At 42.4% G+C, this 25,050-nt stretch overlaps 3 protein-coding genes across 3 annotated transcripts in view; 2 read left to right on the top strand and 1 right to left on the bottom strand.

Annotated features, from left to right (window-relative positions):
- LOC121922464 overlaps positions 1-17,808 on the bottom strand; it is a 46,555-nt gene extending 28,747 nt beyond the window's left edge. The window contains 8 exon segments of the mRNA XM_042451948.1: positions 749-850; positions 5,706-6,676; positions 8,416-8,542; positions 11,335-11,417; positions 11,910-12,030; positions 14,031-14,628; positions 15,777-15,867; positions 17,676-17,808. Of these exon segments, the coding sequence (XP_042307882.1) occupies positions 749-850; positions 5,706-6,676; positions 8,416-8,542; positions 11,335-11,417; positions 11,910-12,030; positions 14,031-14,501 (1,875 nt within the window). The 5' untranslated portion in view covers positions 14,502-14,628; positions 15,777-15,867; positions 17,676-17,808.
- Positions 1-25,050, top strand: part of LOC121922021 (zinc finger protein 420-like) — a 319,204-nt gene that overhangs the window by 199,809 nt on the left and 94,345 nt on the right. The gene's annotated exons all lie outside the window — the stretch shown is intronic.
- Positions 19,838-25,050, top strand: part of LOC121922463 (zinc finger protein 420-like) — a 28,258-nt gene continuing 23,045 nt past the window's right edge. Inside the window, exons 1-4 of the mRNA XM_042451947.1 lie at positions 19,838-19,942; positions 21,288-21,838; positions 23,189-23,315; positions 23,522-23,598. Coding sequence (XP_042307881.1) covers positions 21,440-21,838; positions 23,189-23,315; positions 23,522-23,598 — 603 coding nt within the window. The 5' untranslated portion in view covers positions 19,838-19,942; positions 21,288-21,439. The remainder of the gene's footprint in view (positions 19,943-21,287; positions 21,839-23,188; positions 23,316-23,521; positions 23,599-25,050) is intronic.

Here is a 25,050-nt window from a genome sequence, read left to right as displayed (position 1 = left end):
ATTATTATTATTATTATTATTATTATTATTATTATTATTATTATTTGTATCCCGCCTCTCCTGTTTGAGGATCGAGGTGGGTAACAGCAAGGAAAATTTCAAATACAGAGTCACAAAAAATAAAAAGGAAACAGCCCCTGAAAACCCCCACCCTTCTTACCCCCCTCACATCAATACAAAATAACAATAAAAACATTTAACTGGAATAACGGCAGTTAAAACAGCTTGGCAAGAAGTGACAGCAATAATGGGCAATAATGAGAGGGGCTGATTAACATGGGCGGTTGATTCTGTTTTAGGAGAGGTTAGTCTGGAAAGGCCTGCTGGAAGAGTGTCGTTTTTATCGCCTTTTTAAAAGTGTCAAGAGATGTGATCTGACGAACCTCCTCTGGCAGGTCATTCCAGATATTTAGAGTAGCAGCTGAAAAGGCCCTCTGGGAAGTCATCACCAGTCTAGTTTGTCCTGACTGCAGTAAGTTCCTCCGGGTCCAGAGGACCTGAATGTGTGGGAAGGATTATATGGGAGGAGGCGTTCCTTCAAGTAAACAGGATCCAAGCCATGTAGGGCTTTATAGGTAATAACTAACACCTTATATTGTGTCTGGAAGCTGACAGGCAGGTAGGTGTAATTTGGTTGAACCTAGATTTTCCTGCAACCAATCTGGCTGCCATATTTTGCATGCTTCTGAACATGGTATTAGGGTTGCCCCATGTAGAGCGCATTGCAGAAGTTGAGACTAGAGGTTACCTGCACATGTACAACCATTTCTAGCTCCCGTGAGTCCAGGTAGGGTCGGAGCTGGTGTATAAGTCGAAGCTGATAACAGGCACTCCTGGCCATCACATCAACCTGAGATGACAGATGAAGTGACAAGTCCAGAAGCACCCCCAAGCTGCGAACACAGTCCTTTAGGGGAAGTGTGACCCCGTCCAGGACTGGTGAGCTTATCACTATACCCAGATTGGGGTTCCTTATAGTGAGTGACTCCGTTTTGTTTGGATTGAGCTTAAGTCTATTTTCCCTCATCCAATCCATTATTGACCTCAAACAGACATTCAGAGGGGAGATACACTCCTTGGTTGCTGAAACAGCCTGAGACATAGAGAAACAAATTTGGATGTGATCAGCATACTGATAACACCCCGCCTCATGTCTCCAGATGATCTCACCCAGCAGCTTCATGTAAATGTTGAACAACATGGAAGACAGTATGGTGCCTAGAGGGACACATATGTTCACCTCAAACAACCTGACGCTGAGAGAGTGTGACTTGCCAGGGTTACCCACTGGGCTTTATGGCCAAGCCAGGAATCAATCCCTGGTCTCCAGAGTCACAGTCCAACACCCAAACTTTTAAAAGAGAAGAAGAAGAAAAAATAATAATTATTACAGCTAATGGGCATGGAGAGCCAGAGGGATGTAGTGGTTTGAGCATTGGACTACCACTCAGAGACCAATGTTCGATTCCCAGCTCAGCCATGAAACCCACTGGATGGTTTTGGGCAAGTCACACTCTCTCAGCCTCAGAAGAAGGCAAGGGCAAACCTCTGCTCAACAAATCTGGTCAAGAAAACCCCAGATTCATGGCCTTGGGATTGCAATAAGTCGGAAGTGACTTAAAGGCACATAACAACAATAAACTGCTGTGACATCTGAACTGTATCTTGCACCTTAATTTTCTTATTTACTTCTATATTGGAACCTACATAATTTAATTTTTTGATTTACTCATATATTGCATCTTACACAAATGCAAACCAAACCAAAACAGAAACACCGTTTTAGCTGAAACAACAACAAAACCACACCAGCTTTAGTAATACAGTCGGCCCTACTTATACACGGATTTTTAATACATGGATTCAAGCATCCATGGTTTGAAAATGTTAAAAAAGGTATAAATTTCAAATATCAAACCTTGATTTTCCATTTTTATAAGGGACAGCATTTTGCTATATCATTATATTTAATGGGACTTGCGCATACACAGATTTTGCCATCCACGGAGGATCTTGGACCCAAACCCCAGTGTATAACAAGGGTCCACTGTAGTTGCTTTTAAAAATGCTCTTTTAAAGCATCTTGTTTGGGTTGAACTCATGTGATTTGAAGGATTTTGTATTTTAAAAACCCTGTTGATGAAAAGTGATGTGGCCATGGGCAGAATTTTTATTGGAGGGACAATCCCATCCTTTTGCCTTTCTTCCCATAGCTGCCCTGCCAAGTGGGCACAACCACACACCCAAATGTGTGACCCGCTATTCTTTAGCCCCCTTTGCCTTCATATCTTCCTCCCTTCCATCCTTCTCCTCCCTTCATCCCACTGTACTTTGCCTTGGAGGAGGGTGTTATGTTGGTCAATTTAAGGATGCCTCTAGGAAGGTTGAGGAAAAAAATCCCAGTCTTTTGAATTTAATACAAACACACCAACACATGCACACACCTCTTCTTTGTCTGCATTGCAGTCCCCTTTTGCACCCTCATCCCCTGAAAACATCTGCTGCTCACCAGATTCCTCTTAAGGAGGAGGGAGGCTTCCCCTATGTCAAGATGGCAGGGTTTCTTTTGTCCTTTCCCAATGTGTGTGTGTGTGTGTGTATGTTTGTTGGTGTGCATGCATGCATGCAAGGAATAGGGGGCAGGAGGTGGGGAGGGTGGGTGCTGCAATGCAGTCTTGGATGCCTCTCTAGGAATCAAGGCTCTGTCATTTTTTAACCATGAGTTGGACCTTCTATCCTTTCTAATCTTTGCTCCAAAACCTACGGAAGAGGCTAATAGGGTTGCCAGACTGAAAACTGGAGAAGTCTATTGTCCCTTTAATCAAATGGCTGTGTTTATATGTGTGTGTGTGTGGGGGGGGTTTCCAAGTTGCATGAGTTTTTCCTAGGCTTTTCTTAGGCAAGGGATATTTAGAGGTGGTTTGGCCAGTTCCTTCCTTTGAAATACAGTATGAAGTCGAAGGCTTTCATGGCCAACATCCATAGTTTTTTGTGGGTTTTTCGGGCTATGTGGCCATGTTCTAGAGGACTTTGTTTCTGACATTTTGCCAGCAACTGTGGCTTGAAAGATGCCAACCATAGATGCTGGCGAAACAACAAACTCTTCTAGAACATGGCCACATAGCCCCCAAAACCCACAAAAAAACTATACCCTACAGTACTATGTACTCCTTGGCAGTCTCCCATCCAAGTAGTGACCAGGGCTGACCCTGCTCAGTTTCCAAGATCAGGCAGGATCTGCTGTCTTTAGGATATTTAGGCCAATAAGTACTCAGAACTGATACCAACCTGCTGGCCAACTTTAAGCTGTCCAGCATCACCTGAAAAACAGACCTGCATTGGCCATTAAGGAAAAAATAGACCAAACCCTAAATATCTTTGAATAATACTTTTAATGGGCCAACCAAAAGATGTTAAATACTGTACTAGCTTTTGAATCTTCATAGACTTCATCAGGCAGATATGTGTAAGATAGATAGATAGATAGATAGATAGAGACAGAGAGAGAGAGACAGTAAAGTGACAGCATTTTGGCCCCAGCATCTTGGGTGCTACAGGAAATGTTTTTGTTGTTGTTGTTGTGTGCCTTCAAGTCCTTTTCAAGTTGTGGTGACCCTAAGGTGAACCTATCACAAGGTTTTCTGAGGCTGAGAGTGTGACTTGCCCAAGTTCACCCAGTGGGTTTTCATGGCTGAACTCTAGTCTCCAGCATCATAGTCCAATGCTCAAGCTACTAAGCATGGTTTGAGAATTGGACTATAACTCTGAAGACCAGGGTTCAAATGCCTGCTCGACCATGGAAACCCCTGCCCCGGCATGGACACAAGCTCCGTGGGAACAAAAGCAATAGGAGCCAATAAAGTTTGGTTTTTCTGTTCAAACCTTATCATCTCCCCAAAGGACTTTGGTGACAGAACTCCTCCGCAGGGTAGATCCTGAACTGGCAATTCTACCTTTGTTGTTATTAAATGCTGTCAAATCTTCTTGGACCTATGACAACCTTACGAATGAGGGAACTCCAAGTCATTCTGTCATCAGCAGCTGTGTCAGGTCTTGCAGATTCCGTCTATCATGGAGTCTATCCATCTGGAATGTGGTCTGAATGTCATCTAAAATCGATGGGCTGCTTTATTTAGCTGCTTATTTATGAAATTATTTATATACTTATCACCTATGGTCAGCACTAACAGTCCTTCCAAGACAGTTCCCCACAATAAAAACATCCCAACACAATAAAAACTGTAAAACTACAGTTAGAAGTATCACAGTTCACCATCTTTGTATTTAATGCTTTTAGAATATGTAATTTAAATATATATAATTTTATTCAATGAAAATGGAAACAAAAAAGGCTAACAGACAGGCCAAAATAAAGCTGCTTCAGGTCACTTTGGAGGTATGGTGTTTCAATGATGTTTGCGTTCTAAGAGTCTGGAAGCTGCACCAAAGCTGCACTCCAGTCCTTAGGACTGGATCGTGGCTTTGGCGTGGCTTCTGGACTCTTAGGACATATGTATAATTGAAACAGCATACATACAAAGTAACTCGAAGCAGCCTTAGTTTGGCCTTTCTGTATCAGGCCTTAGTCTTACTAAGTAGTATCTATGGCCTATGTATTCTGTATCAGCTACTTAGGTAAGCGATCCTAACTAAGCAACCTCTCCTAGCCCAATTCCCTCTAACATGATGGAAGCGCTATCTCTCACACACAGCTGACATCCAGCAAAGCAGGTCACTGATGCAACCACATCAGCACCACACCTGTGATCAAGCAGCCATCGTGAAGGTGTAATTTCCATCTTATGGTGACCCTAGGGCAAACCTATCCTGGGGTTTTCTTGGCAAGATTTGTTCAGAGGGGGGTTGCCATTGCCTTCCCCTCAGGCTGAGAGAGTGTGACTTCCCAAGGTCACCCAGTGGGTTTCATGGCCAATCTGGGAATTGAATCCTGGTCTTCAGTTGCAGGTCAACACTCAAACCACTATGCCACACTGGTCTTCAGCCATTGTGAATACAGAACAGCTATGGAGGAATAAACAGAGCCTATGTGGTGTAGTGGTTTGAGGACTGGACTATGACCCTGGAGACTGGTTCAAATCCCAGCTAGGAAATGGATGACCCTGGACAAGTCACACACTTTCAGCCTCAGAGGATGGCCATGGCAACTCCCTTATGAAGAAATCTGCCAAGAAAACCCCATGAATGATACCTCCAGTCTTGGGTCTCCATATGTTGGAAATGACTTGAAGGTACACAACAACGACAACAAATGGAGGAGTAAATCTAGGTAACTGTTCCATATTCACAACTGCCACAACTGACACCACCGTCACAAGAGCAAGTCCCGAGAGCAACATAATGCTTTTAATGACCCTTTGCCCTTCCCAGAAAATTCAGGTGATTGGTTGAGAAATTATAAATAAATAAAAGTCATTATTCAAACCCAATGACAAATTATTAAATAGAGAAAAAACACATAGCAACATTGAATTAGAAGGTATTTAATACACATTACATCGCATAGAGTGACAGGACATACGAACAGAGGTTATTTCCACTCAGTGTGTATGTTTTTCTTTAAAATGTTTTTAAATGATTTTTCAAAAGTATAAAACCACAGAGAACAGAAACACATATGGAACCAGTAAATATCTAACAGCAGTGCTGGAGGAGTTGGATTTCATCCAAAATCAGCTGATTTAATCATTTACTTCATGTTTAATTTCAGATGTTACAGACTGATTTTCTTGGGAGAATTCCTCTATCGGACGCAAGACAGACACACCGTCTGAAGCCATTTCCACGCTCCACGAAGTGATAGGCCTGTCTACCCCGCTGTGAATTCTTAGATGTCTGTTCAGATCTGCTTTTCTGTAAAAGCTCTTTCCACACTCCAGGCAATGGTACGGTCTCTCCCCTGTGTGGACTCTCTGATGGGAAGTAAGAGTCGCTCGCTGCCTGAAGTTCTTTCCACACTCCTGACATTTATACGGTTTCTCTCCTGTGTGGATTCTTTGGTGTCTCAGAAGGTTCTGTTTGTCACAAAAGCTCTTTCCACACTCTGAGCAGTTGTAGGGTTTCTCTCCTGTGTGAATTCGTTGGTGGGAGGTCAGGTTTACCTTGTGACTGAAGTTCTTTCCACATTGCAAACACTTATATGGTTTCTCCCCAGTGTGAGTTCTCTGATGGCTAATAAGATGTGACCTGTCATAAAAGCTCTTGCCACACTCTGTGCAACTGTACGGTTTCTCGCCTTTGTGCATTCTCTGGTGGGCGGTAAGAATGAAGCTCCGATGGAAGCTTTTCCCACATATTGAGCATTTGTATGGTTTCTCCCCAGTGTGGATTCTCTGATGTAACCTAAGATGTGTGATCTGGCTGAAGTTCTTTCCACATTCCAGGCACTTATATGGTTTCTCATCTACGTGTGCTCTCCAATGGACACTGTGGTCTGATCTGTGACTAAAACCTTTCCCAAATGTCGGGTAGACATTCCTTCTTTTCCCCCTCTGTTTTTCGTGCTGAACCAGAATCTCTCTCTGGGATGTGATGAATTTATTATTCCACCTCTCTGTTTGGTTTCCTTCTTGCACACTAGGTCCCTTTTGATTTACGTGATTCTCTTCATTCTCCTGATGCATGTTTTTCCCAAATGGTTTAATGTCCCATCCATCATCTGTTGAAATAGAAAAAGAAAAATACTGCATGAGCACAAAAGGGAAAATGAAGCCTTTGAAACTAAGCTACCTCAATAGTTTGAGAATGTCACTTGAAACCTTCTTCTGCTTAAGACCACTATGTCTTAAGACAGACCCATGCTGGATCTAGTCCAAACTTCACAGACCAACGTGCTCTTGCTGTTGATGTGTGCCTTCATGTAATTTCTCTCTTATGGCAACCCTAAGGTGACCCTATCAAAGGTTTGCTGGGGCTGAGAGTGTGTGATTCCCCCAATGTCACTCAATGGGTTTCCATTCCTAAGCAGAGAACTGAACTCTGATCTCCAGAGTTATAATCCAATACTCAGACCACCAAACCATGCTGTACATCCAGTTTTTACATCCCCTAATAAGTGATAGCTATACAGATAACTGATACATAGATATACAGAAGAAAACTCAGCATAATGCTTGATGACCTGTATAGCCATCTTGACTGTTACCTTGAATAATCTTAATTTTCTTCATTAAATTGTCTGCCCAGTTGTGGACCGTGTGTGTGTGTGTGTGTGTGTGTGTGTGTATACATACATCATTTATTGGCAGTTGTTGATTGTTAGACCAGTCCCCAGTGTCATGACTCAATCCTACAGAATCCTGGAATTTGTAGTCTGGTGCAGTATTCAGCCTGATCCATCAGAGAGTTCTGGTGTCTCACCAAACTACAAATTCCAAGATCCTATAGGACAGAGTTATGGCAGTTAAAGTGATATCAAACTGCTTTAATTCGCATTATGGATATACCTAGGGAGAGAAGGGCTATCTTCAGCACATGCGCTAGTGGAAGACTGAATGACATGCCTACTCTTAGAATATCGCCGAGGGCCCTACTTTTGTGCTGTCCTGGAAGAACACTTGGTTGGCTGGTACACATGGAAGGGCCTCACAAGCAGTGGTCCCATGTTTCTGGAACTCAGTTTCTGCTGAGGCACATTGAGTCTCATCACTGCAGGATTTTAATGCATGTGTTTGTGCCTTCAAGTCGCCTGTTGACTGATGGTGACTCCATGAATTTCATAGGATTTTCTTAGGCAAGCAAGACTCAGGTGATTTTGCCAGTTCCTTCTTCTGAAATATAGGTCTTCAAAAGCTCTTTTGTTTACTAATGCTTTCTTTCAAATAAGGATTTTACTGGACAGCTGGGACTGTATTAGTGGTTTTATTTTTAATTTTTGCTTACCTGTTTTAGTATTATTGCTGCCTCTGATTAGATATTACAGGTTGTCTCCCTTATCCAAAATGCTTGGGATCAGAGGTGGTTTGGTTTTGGATTTTGTTTGTTTGGGGGGTTTTGGATTTTGTTTTTTCTTTTTATGTATTTGCATATAAGTACATAATGATGTATCTTGGAGATAGGACCCAAGTCTAAACACAAAATTCATTTATGTTTTATATACACCTTATCCAAATAGCTTGAAGGTAATTTTATACAATATTTTCAATACTGTTGTGCATGAAAAAAGTGTGTGTACCTTGAATAATCTGAAAGTAAAGTTTTCACTCTCTCAGCCATCCATGAAAAAGGTTTTGGTTTTTATATTTTGCATTTTGGAATTCCAGATAAGGAAGACTCAACCTGTTTTACTATAGCACTCTATACTTTGTTCATATATTGAAAATTGATATGCTAGAAACCTTGTTAGGAAGTTGCTTTACTGTGAACAGCAGCCTACCAGTACTTTAAATAAATAAATACCTTGAGAAACCATGTTCTTGGTGTTTTCCTCCAGGCCTGCTCTGCATAAAGCTTTTTGGTCTAGATCTGTCAGAGCACATTCTTCCTCTGCAATTTGCACAGCCATCTCCTCAAAGGACACACGACACTAGAAGAAGAAGGAAAACATTTCTTATCTTCCCCCACATGCACACCTCATCACTTCTCTACCCAGTTTCAAAACTGAGTTAAAGACTATATTGTTTAGAGAAGCGTTCCCAGAGGCGAGCCCCTCTCTGACCCTGGAAGCCTCCTTTTAACCATCCACTAAGAAGCCAAGCCCTTCCTCCAGTCCATCTGCCTTGGTCCAGGCCTCGGAGGTGGAGAAGATCTGCTGGACCTGATCCTATTCCCCACCACCACTCCCTTCTCCTTTTGTGTCGTGTCTTCTTAGATTGTAAGACTGAGGGCAGGGAACCATCTGACTAAAAGATTGTATGTACAGCGCTGTGTAAATGTACAGCGCTTTATAAACAAAGGTTAATAATAATAATAATAATAATAATAATAATAATAATAATAATAGGTATGCCCCGGGAATGGTGTGATAATTTCCCTCCTTTGTACACAAATTTGAAAAGAGAAATTTCTAATGTAAGTAAATGGCTTTTTTTCCCTGCGGACATCAAAACATCACATGATAAAGTAAAGCCAAGTTAATAACCTCTGCTCGGTTTCTTATTATTTTTTATTTATTTTTTATTTACGGTATTTATTATTTCCCAGTTCTCCTGCAAATAACTCAAGGTTTCAGAACTCCCTGTGGATACCAAAATCCATGGTTGCTCAAGTTCCATTAAATACAATGCCATAGTAAAATGTCCCTTATATAACATGGCAAAAGCAGGGTTTGCTTTTCAGAATTTTTGGAATATTTTCAAGCCATGCATGGTTGAATACATTGATACAAAAATCCATGGATATGGAGGGCCAAATGTATAAGGCAAAGAAACATTATTTCCATCAGCCTCTTCTCCTTGAACTGTTATTATTTCCACTATAAGTTACATCTTTGAGGCTAACTGAGTGAAAGACGTTGTATTTCTAATTCATCATTATGTTTCAGCTGATTGAAAATGTTTTCTTCAAAACTCAATGCATTTTACAAACTAAACTTGGGCATGCATACTGTGGTATAGTGGTCAGAGTGTTGGACTAGGACTCTAAAGACCAGGGTGTGAATCCACCCTTTAGCCATAGAAACCCATTGGGAGACCTTGGGCAAGTCACACTCTCTCAGCCCCAGAGGAATTAAAGTTAAAGGCAATCTCCTCTGAACAATTTTGGCCAGGAAACTCCATAATAGATTTGCCTTAGGGTCAAGAACAAAGGAAAACAACAGCAACAAAGTATGCACCACAGATTAAAACTGAGCTGACACCCAAGCAAACTATGTCCAGCAGGGTTAGGCAAAGTGCAATCCCTAGGGTCATTTTTGTGACTCCTAGGCTAGGATATCAAAACAATTTTTACAAAAATCATATATGTATATGCATATAGATGCACACACACTCCAAAATGCTCTCTCTGAGGTGTGGAGAGCATTTCCACCACATCATCCCCCTCCTGGGCAAATTGTGACCCAAGAGGGGCCTCTTGTGAAATAGGAGGTGAACAGGAGGTGGTGTCTCTGGACCTCCTGATGTTAAACAAGGCCTCTTGTTATTGTTGTATGCATTCAAGTCATTTCTGACTTATGGTGATCCTAAGACAAACTTACCATGGGGTTTTCTTGGCAAATTTCTTTGGAGGATGTTTGCCCTTGCTATCCTCTGGGACTGAGAGCATGTGACTTGCCTGATGTCTCCCCATGGGTTTCCAGGGCTGAGCAGGGAACCAAACCCGGGTCTCCAGAGTCACAGTTCAACACTCAAACAACTATGCCACAAGGCTAAAATGGCCCAGGTAGACTCAAAATGTTGTCCCTGGAGGGCATTTGGGGGCAAAAAACAATGATTTTGTTATGCAAGCAAGGGGTGCAGCCCTCCAAGGACTTCTGGGGGCTAATGCAAACCCCTACCCTTCCACAGTTGTCCACGATTGATCGTTTTCCCCTCGATCATGTTACTCTCGCAACAACCTTGTGTGGTAGTTATATGTGACTCTGGCCCAAGCAAGTTTCCTGATTACTCAAGGACATGTTCCCCTAATGTGTCAGCCAGAAATAATAAATTTGGGACAAGGCCAACCCCTGGCACAGTCTGGGTAAAAGTCACCCAGCTACAGCCCAAAATAATGTACACAGCAGAGTACAGAAGCAAAAAAAACCCAGCTACTGATATTGGCAGTGCACTGACCACTTTTCACACTGAAAAGAAAACAATCACAGACAGCTGATTCATCCAAACTACCTGGAGGCAAGGACATAGCCAGGATTTTAGGAAGGAGGGGGTCCAGACTAAGTGCCACCATTATAATGGGGCTTGGGTGCGGCGGCGCAGCAGCACACACCATTCATTTTTCTAATGGAAGGGGGAGGGTCCGGACCCCAAGGACCCCCCCCCCCTTGGCTACATCCCTGCTGGAGGCTTTTATCTTCAGTTAAAATATATATACTGTACAATATAATACAACACACACACACACACATATATATACCTCCCTGAGTTATAATCAAATTCAAAGTCTGCTTCACAGATCCAAACCTAGTTCACACACACAGCAATCAAACACACCTGTGCTTCATCCATAACTCTCAACCAACCCAACATTCCAACTGTTAACTAGCAAAATATTTTTCTGTTGTTTAAAGACATATTACACCAACATAATCACTCCAAATCCAGATCCAGCCAAGAGAAACCATTTACTTTTGGGCCCCATAACAAAACTGGATGTATCCAAATTTAGGACCCATCCGACTCACTTCCTTTGTATGTTCCTCCAGAAATCCTCCCCTACCTGAACTGGTTGTGCAACTGCAGTATCAGCTCCATCCCAAATGGGTGATGCTTTAGAAGGCATCTGTGATGTCATTTCATTGCCTGGAAGAGAGCCAAAGAGGATAGAGACAAAATATTTTACAGCACTGATAATGGACTCTGGGCTGGCTGGGGAAGGCCATGAGGAAGGCTGCATCTACACTGCAGAAGTCTTCAGAGGGGGTTTGCCATTGCCATCCTCTGAGGCTGAGAGAGTGTGACTTGCCCAAGGTGACCCCGTAGGTTTCCATGGCCGAGCCCAAATTCAATCCCTAGTCTTTCAGTGTCCTAGTCTAATGCTCAAACCACACTGGCTCATATTAAAATTATAAACCAACAATAATGCAACTAAAAGCAGACGATGGAATACGAATAAATTTTTACACATGACTCCTGAATTAAACAACTGTCAAAACAAGAATGCTTAAATCCCACTGAATCTACATTCAATGAATCTATACTTAAATATGTCTTGGTCAGGATCTAGCCCAGCAAACTAGAATTTATCTCTGCAAACTTTACAGCACTCAGAAAATAAGACAAATGTTTCCGTACCATGCAATGTGTTGGGAGCTTCAACTTCCTGAGTCATTCTTCCAAAGAGCGGCTTCTCAAAGGTGATGGTTGGCTCCACTGCCCATTCAGAGAAATTAGCCGGTCTTTCCACATTGGGCCCCTGCACATGAAACAGCAAACAGGATAGCTAGAAGCAGGAAACATGACTTTTTGGACTGAAAATCCCAGAATGCACTAGAGACTATGCCAACATGCTGGCTGGGATATTCTCAGAATTGTAGGGGGGGGGGACATAAATACATAGCTAATTGTCCCTCCATCCAGTGCTGTTCTAATGTGGATCTATCATGGGATTTTCTTGGCAAGATTTGTTCAGAGGGGATTTGCCTTTATCTGAATCTGAGCAAGGTGACTTGGCCAAGGTTACCCACTGGGTTTCCTTGTAGTGTAGTGTGTGGTTTCAGTGATAGACTTTGACTCTGGAGACCAGGGTGCAATTTCCTGCTTGGCTATGAAACCCACTGGAGAAGTCACTGTCTCTCAGCCCCAGGGGAAGAAGGCATTGGCAAACCTTCTCTGAACGAATCTTGCCAAGAAAACTCTATGATAGGTTCACCTTTGGGTCACCATAAGTTAGAAACAACTTGAAGGCAAACAACCACTACAAAAACAAACATGGATTTAACTGTTTTAGCTTTTTCTGCTGTTTTCACCTGGCTATTTAAATATGCTTTTACCCTCTTTCAACTCATCTGTTGTTTTTCATCTGGAATAGTTTTAAACTCTGTGTGTGTGTGTGTGTGTGTGTGTGTGTGTGTGTGTGTGTGTGTGCCATCATATGCCATTCTGAGATTGCATGGTTGAGGGCTGGATATAAATATGGAGCCTGGAGAAGAGAAGGATAAGAGGGAACATGATGCCCTGTTTAAATATTTGAAGGAATGTCCTATTGAAGATGGAGCAAGCTAGTTTTCTGCTGCTCCAGAGAATAGGACCCGGAGCAATGGATTCAAACTACAGGAAAAGAGATTCAGGAAGACAGTAAGAGCTGCCTCAAGACAGTGGAATACACTGCCTCAGAGTGTGGTGTAGTCTCCTTCTATGGAAGTTTTTAAACAGAGGCTGATGGAAGTTCTTTGACTTGTCTTCTTACATGGCAGAATAGGGTTGGACTGGATAGCCCTTGCAGTCTCTTCCTACTCTAGGATTCTGTGAGTCTATAAATTAATTAATAAAAACCCCTCAATTACTGCACATAATTTTATATGTCTCTGTGATCTTTCCTTTTTACTCCCCTATTTTCAGAGAAAAAAAGAGCTCTGAACACATTGGTACAGTATTTTATAACATAATTGCTCTCTTTGTTTTGGTTGCCCTTTGGTATACCACTTGGAGTTTTGGAACCAGGAGAGGCAAATGCTGTTTCTCTGGATGCTCTTGGATTGCATCCCCTCCCTGCCAATGGCAAGCAATGCTGGAAACTGATGCCTAACTACATTTGGAGTGAAGCACTTTGCCCAGCCCCATCTCTGGAATTCATTCATGGTATAAATTCCAAGGGGAAAAAACACACACAATATGAACACCTTGGGTTTACACAATTAAAATATTCCTAATTTGATTTAAATAGATTGCAGTCCAGCCACATGCAATTTGAAGGAATTTGGGCTTCTGTGGGGGGGGGGGGAGAGTGAAAAACTCCATAAGCTCAGCAGAAAAAGAATTTGCAGGTTTTACTGGAGTATCTACAAGGATGAGCATTATCAAATATGTGGCCATCCATCCACTTTGTATGTATTTGTACAGCTATGCATTTGCAGCGGAGGGAAAACAGATGTGAATTTGCACAGGAAAGTGAAAACAAATGTTAATACGAATGTATGAAAATCCACAGCGATTTCCAAAATAGATTTATGTGTAGACTAGCCCCAGGGAGTGTGGTTTGAGTGTAGGACTAGAACTCGAGATCATGGGTTTGATTCCCAGCTCAGCCACGAAACCCACCTGCTCTGAATGAATCTTGCCAAGAAAATCCCATGATAAGTTTGCCATAAATTGGAAACAACTTGAAGGTACACAACAACAAGCTAGCCTCTTGTTGGGGTGTGGAGAAAATATGCTTTCATGTCCCTTGGAGTTTCCAGGACAACACACACTTACCTGCTCCCCTTCCACTTTGATGTTCTTTGCCTGGCTCAGGACAAAACCCTCTGCCAGGGCCACCGCCTGGGAACTGGTCTCTGCTCCACATTCCCTGACCCAGCTCTGCATCTCTGGAGGAAGGATGGCCAGGAACTGCTCCAGGATCACCATATCCAAGATCTGACTTTTTGTGTGTTGCTCTGGCTCCAGCCACTGATGGCAGAGACTGTGAAGCTGGCTACAAACTTCCCGGGGCCCTTTGGCATCTTGGTAGCAGAGCTCTCTGAAGCGCTGGCGCTGGACTTCTGAACAGGCTTTGTCTTTTGCCCAGGAATCTTCACAGCCTCCAGTCTTACTAGCATGAGAGCCTTCTCCTGCTCTCTTCGTCCGTTCATCACCTTCTTGACTTTGGGCATCTTTGTCTTTACCGAGCTCAAGGACTGCTTCCAGTGGGTCCAGAAAAGGTCCTTGCTCTAAGGCAATTTTCATTGATTTTGTGTGGCGAGCCCCCAGCTTAACTCTGTGTGTAAACTCCCCTGCTTATTGTAATTCCCTGATGAGCAGATTGTTTTACAAGTAACTAAGGATGTTCCCAATGATCTGTTTGAACTTCTCCCTAAAGGAAAGGGAGGGCAGAATCAAGAACTGGGGTGCACGACTGAACAAATCATGTCAATATGCCACCTTCCATTTAAACTTGAGGGGAGGAAAAGGGGTGTCTGTGAACACCTTATCCATCTTTTGTGCCTTCCCCCTCCCAGCCACTACACTTGGATTCTGGTAGCACAGTGACAAAAAAAAAAAAAAAACAACACCATCCACCTGAGCTTGCTACTTTCCATGGGGATAGAACTCAAGAGATATAGGAGTTTATCACACGAAGGAGATTGGGAGTTTATCCCATGAATATCCCAGAAAAATCACATAATTATATGAAACAATTTCACATGTCGCACAAAACCCACCATTAAAGTGGTCACAAAGAAGCATTAATGTACATCTGTTTACTTTCAAAATTTCAAAGACAATGCATTTCCGATATCACTTTATTTGCACCATTGGGTGTGATAATCATTCTCGCAATTACTTGCCATTTTTGCTTCATTTGTGGGATGCTTTAAATGCACTTTAATCTCTCTATAATGCTAAAATTAGCCCCACTGTGATAAACTCCATTGCCATGTTAATCTGGAATATCAGTATGCAAAGGGATCTTGTAGGGATCTCATTACATATAAGCAAATATTACAAAATCCAAAACACTTCTGGTCCCAAGCATTTTGGATAAGGGAGACTCAACCTGTATGCAAAGGAATCTTGTAGCAACTTTCAATTTAACTGTGCAAAAGAAGTTGTAGCATAAGCTTTCATAGACTTTATTTGCTTCGTCAGATGCATGGAATAAAGTGTTGCCCAATTCTATGAAAACTTGTGCTACAACTTCAGCCTGGTGAACTGTAACTTCGGTTTTGTAAGTTCTAGGCTGCTGCCACACTGCAAAATTAATACAGTTTGACACTGCTTTAACTGTCATGACTCCATACTATGGAATCTTGGGATTTGTAGTTTGTAGTGGCACTCTGACAGAGAAGGCTAAATAGCTCTCATAACTACAATTCCCAGAATCTTATAGTATTGAGGCACAGCCATTAAACTGGTGTCAAACAGCATTAATTCTGCACTGTAAATGCAACCCGAGTCTCCAGTGTGTCCTCCTAGGTAACCTCAGTCCACTCACTAACTCTCTTTCTCAGCCCAACTTACCTTTCAGACTGGTATGAGGACAAAGCAGAGAGAAGAAAAGCCATATATGCCACTGTGAGCTCTTTGGAGGAATGGCAGGATCCAAAGGCAACTAGCAAGTAAATGAAAGTGTATTGTAAGAATTTTATTGATTTTCACTTTTTAAAACAAACAGGCAGGCAGCCAAAAAAGACACACAATTAAAATAGCAATCATATCATATCTATCATTGAATAATGAGAGGTAGTTATCTGATCTACTGTACCATTTAACACCAAACTCACTCAAATACATCCAAAGGCTTCTCACTTCCATAAATTCTCTTTCTACTTCCAACCTTTCCTTTCCTTACCTCATATTTGTCCTCTTTCCTTTCATCTTCTTATATGCCTCACCTCTTCTCCCTCTAAACCACTCCTCCTTGTCCTCTTTCACCTTCTTTCTTATCCCAACCACTCTTCTAACTCTACCTTCTCAGACCAATAAAAGTGTATTATAATTGATAGAGTAATAATACCTTTCCTCCCTAGCAAGCTTGCTATTCTAAACAAAAGCGGAGGAGAGGCTACAGGAGTCAACAGTGATGCAGCAGTAAACAAAAGCCAATAAAATCCCAGGCTGCATCAATAGAAGTGTAGTGTCTAGATCAAGGGAAGTACTGTAATAGTACCATTCTATTCTGATCTGGTCAGGCCTCACCTGGAATAATCCTGTGTCCAATTCTGGACACCAAAATTCAAAAGGATGTTGAGAAAGTGGAGCATGTCCAAAGGAGTTTGACTAAAATGGTGAAGGGTCTGGAAAGTGGGACCTATGAGGAAAGACTCAGGGAGCTGGATATGTTTAGCATGGGGTAGAGAAGGCTAAGAGGTGACATGATTGTCCTGTTTAAGTATTTGAAGGGGTGCCATACTTAGGATGGAGCAAGCTTGTTTTCTGCTCCTCTAGAGAATAGGACACAGAGCAATGGATGCAAGCTACAGGAAAAGAAACTGCACCTAAACATTAGAAGGAACTTTCTGACAGTAAGAGCTGTTCAACAGTGGAACTTCTTTGGAGAGTGATGGAATCTTCTTCTTCAGAAGTCTTTAAGCAGAGACTGGATGGCCATCTATCGGGGGTGCTTTGAGTGTGAATTCCTGCGTGGCAGAATGGGGCTGGCCTGGATGGCCCTTGGGTCTCTTCCAACTTTAGGATTCTATGATCCCAATAAGGTTTGTTCCTTGATTTAAAGAGTGACTGCCCTTAGTTATGTTTCTTTCTGCATGGCAGGGGGTTGGACTGGACGGCCCTTGGGTTCTCCTCCAACTCTAAGAGTGCTATGGTCCAAAACACATTACAGGAATAATCCATTTTGAGACCATTTTAACTGCCCTGACCTAATGCTAAAGAATTCTGAGGACTGTAGTTTTGTGAGTGATTTAGCCAAATCTGGTGCCACAATAAGCTACAGTTCCTAGCATTCCCTAGCATTGAGCCAGGGCAGTTGAAGAAATCTCAAACTGGGTTATTTTTGCAGTGTGTTTTGGATCCATGACTATTTCCAGGTGTTATTGGACTCCAGCTCCCATCTTCCCTGCCTGGTGGCTACTCTAGCTGGGGATGATGTGAGTTGGAGTCTGATAACACTGCAAGTCAGCTTTTACCTACCTCTGGTGATCCATATAATAGCCATAGGGACGTATGCATTCAAGGATGTGCTCTGCACACTAGGCAATGGAGTCATCTGCAAAAAATATCTACTCTAATGCCTGGGTTTCAGATAGAGAATGGCTTTTTCCTAAGAGATCCATTTCAACTAGGGAAATGTTATGCCAGGGACTCAGCCAGCCTAGAGATCTTTGTAAAGCAGCTGCAGCTGGGCCACTGAGCATTTCTTGCTTTCCATTTTGGAGAGAGGCAGGGCCCCATTGCACTCACCTGACCCTTCTTTTGGCTTCCTTAAAGAAATGTGGGGAGAAGGAAGAGGCTTTCCTTGTAGGGGCTTCTCTAGGACTGCAGGGCTAAAGGCTTGGAGATTTTAACCCTCTGTGGTTTTCATGCTTAGCACCTCTACAAACTCCAAAAGCACACTGCAGAAACCATCCAGTCTGCTTTCACTGCCCTGGCTCACTGCTAAGGAATCCTCCTGGGGTCTGCAGTTTTGTGGGACAATTAACCTTTTCTATCAGGGAACTCAGGGGCCACAATGAAGTACATTTCCCAGAATTCTCTGGCATTGAACCAGGCAGTGAAAGCAGTCTCAAACTGCATTGTTTCTGCAGGGTGTTTTGGACCTAAAGAGAGGATGGATTAGACCAGGGACCCAACATTATCTCTTCTTGCAACAATTATTATTATTAAAGTGATTTGAGTATTGGACTATGACTCTAGAGAACAGGGTTCAAATCATTACTCGACCATTATTATTACTATTATTATTAAAGTGGTTTGAGTGTTGCACTATGACTCCAGAGAACAGGGTTCAAATCCCTGCCTGGCCATTATTATTATTATTATTATTATTATATTTCTTTTTGTCCTGCTTTTCTCCCAAGATTGGGATCCAAAGTGGCTTCAATTCTAAAAAACATAGTACAGTTAAAAACCTAAAAAATGAAACCCATTGGGTGACCTCAGGGAAGTCACAGTTTCTCAGCTTCAGAGGATAGCAATGGCAAACCCTCCTCTAAGGAAACTTGCCAAGAAAACCCTAGGATAGGGTTTCCTTAGGGTTGCCATAAGCTGGAACTGACTTGAAGGCACACAAAACAAGCTAAACAAGCTAATAAATAATAATAGTCCCCAAATGAGGCTGAGAGAGTGTGACTTGCCCAAGGTCACCCAGTGGGTTTCATATATAAAATGATGATGTTAGTCACAGGATTGTATTTTCTCAAGGTGAGTAACCTTGGGTTAACTCAGTCAAGGTATCCTATTTGAGAGCCAGCACAGTGTAGTGTTCTGAGCGTATCATTCATTATTGCCACTAATAAATTAACTAATTAATAATCCAAAGTCATAGGCTTTAATGGCTGGCGTCCATAGGTTTTAGTGTGGTTTTTTTTTGGGCTATGTGGCCATCTTCTAGAAGAACATGCCAGCATCTGTGGCTGTGGCATCTTCAGAGAAACATCAGGAATAAACTCTTCCAGAACATGGCCACATAGCCCAAAAAACCACTAAAAACCTAACTAATTAATATTTTAACCTTTGTTCCAAATGGGACCCAAGGGAGGCTACATGACATGAACTAAAACAAGGCTTTGTTGTTGTTGTTGTTGTTATGTGCCTTCAAGTGGTTTCCCACTTGTGACGATGCTAAGGTTTTCTTGGCAGGTTTCTTCAGAGCGGGTTTGCCATTGCCATCCTCTGAGGCTGAGAGAGCGTGACTTGCCCATGGCCGCCCAATGGGGTTCCATGGCCTAGTCGGGATTCGAACCCTGGTCTCCAGAGTCCTAGTCCAGCACTTAAACTATTATGCCACTCTAGTTCGAAACAAGGTATGTGAATTAAAACCTAATAATATCAAATTTTGCAAAACAAATGAATGGTCATAGCCAGAGCCAGCTGGATTAATGGTTTGTCTATGGAGTTTATCACACGACGGGAGGAATTTCTCTTAATTTCGAATGAAAAGAAAGTGGGGCCAGAACGCATTCACTTAAAGACGCTAGTTCAGCAAATTTACGTGAATTCGAATTGCGTTCGAACTGACTTCCCGTTGCCCAAAATTGTGTGTGATCACCTCTCACGCAATAACATTAAACCCCATGATTGTGTTTGGACTGACTTCCCATTGCCCAAAATTGTGTGTGGAGTTGGTAGTCTATCACGCAATAATGTGAAACCCCATGATTGCGTTCGGATTGCCATTGGATTATATGACTCTGGAGACCTGGGTTCGAATCCCAGCTTGGCTATGGATAGTCAGAAACTATCATGAAGGCACACAACAACAACAACAACAACAAAGGTATGTGTGAATTGTGGTTTCTATTGCTCTTTAGGGGGTTAAGGATATAGAGTCTGGATTCCTAGAGAGGCACCAGAGAAGGAGGGTGAGCATCCCTTCCCACACAGCACTTCCGGTCCCGCCTCATCCGGGCTCAAAGGAGCCAATCAGCTTCCTTGTAGGGAAGATGCGATGCAAAACATGCTCCTCCCCTTTTGTTTTGAGCCCCAGAGTTGCCTTTGGGGAGCAGCAGGTGAGGAAATGGGGGGCAGTCTTTGTGGGGAGCTGAAGTCTGCCCCCCCCCCCCATGAAAATGCATTTTATTTTATTCATTCTAATTATCTATTAATTTCAATTTTGTACTATTCATTTCTTTAAACGCATTAAATTTAAACTGGTTTTATTTCCTGCCTCTCTATCAAAGATAATCAATAAATTTAAATCGGTTTGATTTATGTAATCAAAGGCACTAAATTAAATTTAAATGTAAATCAGTTTAATTTATTTAATCAAAGACATTAAATTTAAATTCAAATTTAAATCTATTTAATCAAAGGCATAAAATTATATTTAAATTTAAATCGATTTAATTTATTTAATCACATGCATGAAATGAAATTTAAATCAATTTAATGCATTTAATCAAAGGCATTAAATTAAAGTTGAATTTAAGTAGAATTAATTTATTTAATCATAGGCATAAAATTAAATTTAAATCAATTTAATTTATTTAATTAAATGCATTAAATTAAATTTAAATTCAAATCGATTTAATTTATTTAATCAAAGGCACAAAATTAAAATTAAATTTAAATCAGTATAATTTATGTAATCATGACCATAAAATTAAATTTAAATTTAAGTCAATTTAACTTATTTAATCAAAGGCATAAAATTAAAATTTAGATCAATTTAATTTAATTTATTTAATTAAATGCATACATTTAAATCAATTTAACTTATTTACAGTGCATCTCACCGTGCTGCCTGCTGCTGCCGCCATAGGCGATCACACTGGGCACCTTGCTCAGAGCAAGCAACCCATGGCAGTGGCAGGTGTCACAGCAGGACATGCATGCAAACAGCTGCCCAGTGTCTCAATAGAGTGCCCAAGGTAACAGGGGGATGTTGGGACAACTTCAGGGCCAGAATACTCTGGGCTGCTTCCATAGTATTCTGGCCGGTGTGGAACCGGTATCTGTCTGAACTGTAAAGGAGCCATTCACAGTGATGGACCTGTACCTTAGCTAGTTCCTTTGAAATTCAGATTAGGGTCCAAAACACACTGAAGAAATATTCCAGTTTGTCACTGCTTTAACTAAACTGGCTCAGTGCTATGGAATTCTGGGAATTGTAGTTTTGGGAGACATTTAGCCTTCTCTATCAGAGAGCTATGGGGCCACAATAAACTACAATTCCCAGGATTCCCTAGCAGTGAGCCAGGGTAGTTAAAGCAGTCTCAAACTGGATTATTTCTGCAGTATGCTTTGGACTTAGAACACAAAGTGGATTTACCACTTCCTATTATGGGAGATATTAGTTGCCACTCCCACCTGCTCCCCTGTGTCTAAGAAGTCTTGGTGTGATCTTTCTTACAGGGAGAAGCCCCAGTTATAACCCCAGGTCACCCATTCCGTAAAATAGATGTCTGTGTTATTTCGCCGCCTCCAGTCCTCCTACTGTTGGCATAAAAAAGGGGCAGCAGCTCCTTTGAAGCTTCTTAGAAGCGGAGACAGTCCACAGAGCCAAGATGGAGGAGCAAATGTTCCCTGGTCATGAAGCAGAAAGAAGAGGAGGTGGTGACACTCTGTGGGTTAGAAGAGTGCAGAGAAACCCTAGCAAGGACCCTGGCAGCTCAGAGGTCCAGCGTCAGCACTTCAGAAAGTTCTGCTATCAAGAGGCTGAGGGACCAAGGAAAGTTTGCAGCCAGCTCTATGATCTCTGCCACCAGTGGCTGAAGCCAGAAAGGCACAACAAGACACAGATCCTGGACCTGGTGCTCCTGGAGCAGTTCCTGGCTGTCCTTCCCCCAGAGATGGAGAGCTGGGTGAGAGAGTGTGGAGCAGAGACTAGTTCCCAGGCTGTGGCCCTGGCAGAAGGTTTCCTCCTGAGCCAGGCAGAGGAGAAGAAGAAGCAGGAGGAGGAGAAGGTGATACCCTAAACTTCACCACCACTGTTGTATCATACAATAATATCCCAGAAGGGATGTCCCAACCAGCTGATCAAGGGGAATTTGAAGCTAGCCCTAAATCCCTCTTAGCTTGATGACACTAATTTTTAAATGAAGAGGTGGAAAACAGTTATCCATATTACCATTCCCTAAAGAAATATGAGATTTTAACCTTGCCTTTTAAAAGTGCAGGAATAAATGTACATCTAATGAATTAAACAAAGGAAGAAGAAGATTATCTTTATGACAGCCTGTTGCCCTTGCTGTGTAACATAATGGCTAGCATCCTCTCAGGGACATGAACACAAGCAAGCTTCCCTTACACATGTGCATGTTCTTTTTTGGGTGCTGCAATGGTAGGTATTCTCTTCTTCACAGTGCCCAAAGCCCCCGATCCAGACTTACAGAGCAGCCTCTAAAACCCCTATCCAGCCATTTCCTGCTTCGTAGGTAGTGGGCAGGATCCCAGAAGCATCTCCCTATAGCCAGATGCAAAATGATTACATCAGTGCTAAGATCTGCCAGCAATCTCAGCCCTGCTGTAATTGTTTTGCCTCTGGCTATGGGGATATAGCCAATGCTTCTGTGACCCTGCTCATTCTCCATGAAGCAAGGAATGGAGGTGGTGGTGCTGTTTCAAAGGCTGGTCAGTACGGATAGTACTATATGGTTCAGCCTAGCAGAGGTCTGCATACAGACCTACTATGCTATGATGAGCCATACTGGATAGCAACCAATATCAGTTTCTGCCCATTTTGTTCACTTATCAACATGTCGTTGTCCACCTTCAAGTCATTTCTAACTTATGGTGACCCTAAACAAACCTATTGTGGGGTTTTCTTGGCAAGATTCGTTGAGAGGAGGTTTGTGATTGCCTTCTGCTGAGGCTGTAAGCATGTGACTTGCCCAAGGTCACCCAGTGGATTTTATGGCTGAGCTGGGAATATCCAGATATTTATAAGAGTTCCTGTGTTGCTGTCTAATGCTCACTTCTTTGTGCCCTAATCTCAAAAAGACATAAGGGTCTGATCAGAACAATAAATATTTATTTCTGATTGGCTGACTGAGGGCCAGTCTGGGAATACGATGCAGAATAATTTTGCAATGGGACGAGGTTATGTGGCCCCTGAGAAATTGTCTAACTGCAACTCCAACTGTTCTGAATGTGTTGGCTAGGGTTGCTGCAAGTTGTAGTTTAGCAACACCTGGAGGGACAATAGTCCCCATTCCTAGTTTAGAAGCAGACCTGACTACAGGAAGATCTCAAAACACTGGCCCTTCCTTTCCTTATGACCCTTTCCTTGCTACTGATCTCCATTCCTATTTCAGGAGGCTGTAATGCTAGGTAAAATGGCTGCTGAGGTCCCTCAGGAAGAGAAGACCCCCCTGGGCACCAGACCAAAGGAACCATTCAGGTGGATTGTGCAGACGGATAAAGGAGCCACCACCTTGTTGGGTAAGGACTAATAGAGTCACCATTCCCCTTCTGACTTGGTCACACTCTGTGATGTAGGCCTCAAATTTCTGGGCTGCTTTAGTGTTCTCCTTGAGCCTAACAAGGGAAGAAATCTAAACCAAAGAAAAACCCTGTGGATTAGACCAAGGACCTCTCTACTCCAGCTAATCCAAAGTGCCTACAACACCTTCTCTTTATCTTGACAGGTAGTGAAAAGGTCCTGGTTCTTCCTTCCATGCACTTTCCTGTTGGAATTGAAACCTCTGCAGTCCAGCCAGATCAGGTAGGAGTAGGAGGAAAGAGGGAAGAGATTTGGGGTGGAGAAGCAAAGTGGAAGTCCTATGTTTTAGCAGTCCTGTTAGATCCCATCAATATCCGTCTTGTGCAGCAGCCTGTTTTCCAAAGTGACCAAGCTAGGCTTTAGCACCTGTCTCAGGCATGTGAGAGGTAAATGAAGAGCTACCCTTCCTTGTGGAGACAGATCCCCCCTCTGAGGAAATGAGTGGCCTGACTTCCCAGAGCAGGGCCTTGGTACTTTCTGCAGAGCTACCCAACTATTTTCTTGCCACTGGAGAGAGCAGATGAGAGGATGTGGAGCTGCCAGGATCTAAAGAGTCTTCCGGCCAAGGCTTTTTGAGCAGGGTGTAGAGACACAAAATTTATACCAAAATTTGAAGGCAGGGAAATAATGGTTGTTGTTTTTTCAGGGGGATACTGGAAATCTTTGGAATATTTCCCCTCTGGAACTCTTAACAATTGCTGCCCTGATGATCTGAGTGTGCGGGGCGGATTGTACGGAGAGAGGCGGTCCTCCAGGTACCCTGGGCCCAAGCCATTTAGGGCTTTATAGGTAATAACCAACACCTTGTATTGCGCCCGGAAGCAAATAGGCAGCCAATGTAGGTCTTTAAGGACCGGTGTTATATGACTGGCCCTGGCAGTACCAGTGACCAGTCGGGCTGCCATATTCTGCACAAGTTGCAGCTTCCAGGTATGGTACAAGGGTTGCCCCATGTAGAGCGCATTGCAGAAATCCAAACGAGAGGTTACCAGGGCATGTACAACAGTTTCAAGGTCCCCCCCGGTCAAGGTAGGAAAAACAATGCAATATTAGCTTCCTTAACCAATGGAAAGGCACTTTGTTACTTTAGGAATAAAAAATGCATTGTATTTAAATTGACTTGGCATAAAAGTACCATGTCTGATGTATTAAAAGTACAAGATTTTGGTGGGGGGAAATGACTGACTGAATTTACTTTTCAAAATCTTATCTCTTTGTTATTGTTGTTTCTAATAGAACTACAGAAGCCAGAACTGTGAGGAACCTCTTTGTTTTTCCCAGTTGATAAGGAACTAACCAAAAAAACAAACGAAACCCCAACAACTACAAAACAATAAAAATAGGAGAAACCATCAACAAAGAATATTATTTTGCCTCTTCTGGTGTTCCATAAAGACAAGAAAACAGTCCTTTTTCTGCCTCAGGTGATAGGAGCAGTTTATGAAAGGCAGTTGTTAAGAGAGTGGGTATTATATAAACTGTAAGCCTGAGGGCAGGCACTGTCTGAACAACTGCCCTTCATAAGCTGCTACAGTGCATAGTAGAAAGAGTTGTAGAGCAGTGGTACAGATCATGCAGACTTGCAGATGCTCTTGGACTGCATCTCCCAGCAGTGCTAGTCACAATAATAATAATAATAATAATAATAATAATAATAATAATAATAATAATAAT

This window comes from Sceloporus undulatus, chromosome 2 (assembly GCF_019175285.1).
Source record: "Sceloporus undulatus isolate JIND9_A2432 ecotype Alabama chromosome 2, SceUnd_v1.1, whole genome shotgun sequence".
Lineage (NCBI taxonomy): Eukaryota > Metazoa > Chordata > Lepidosauria > Squamata > Phrynosomatidae > Sceloporus > Sceloporus undulatus.
Note: the sequence above shows the minus strand (reverse complement) of the source record. Positions and strands in the feature narration are given on the sequence as shown.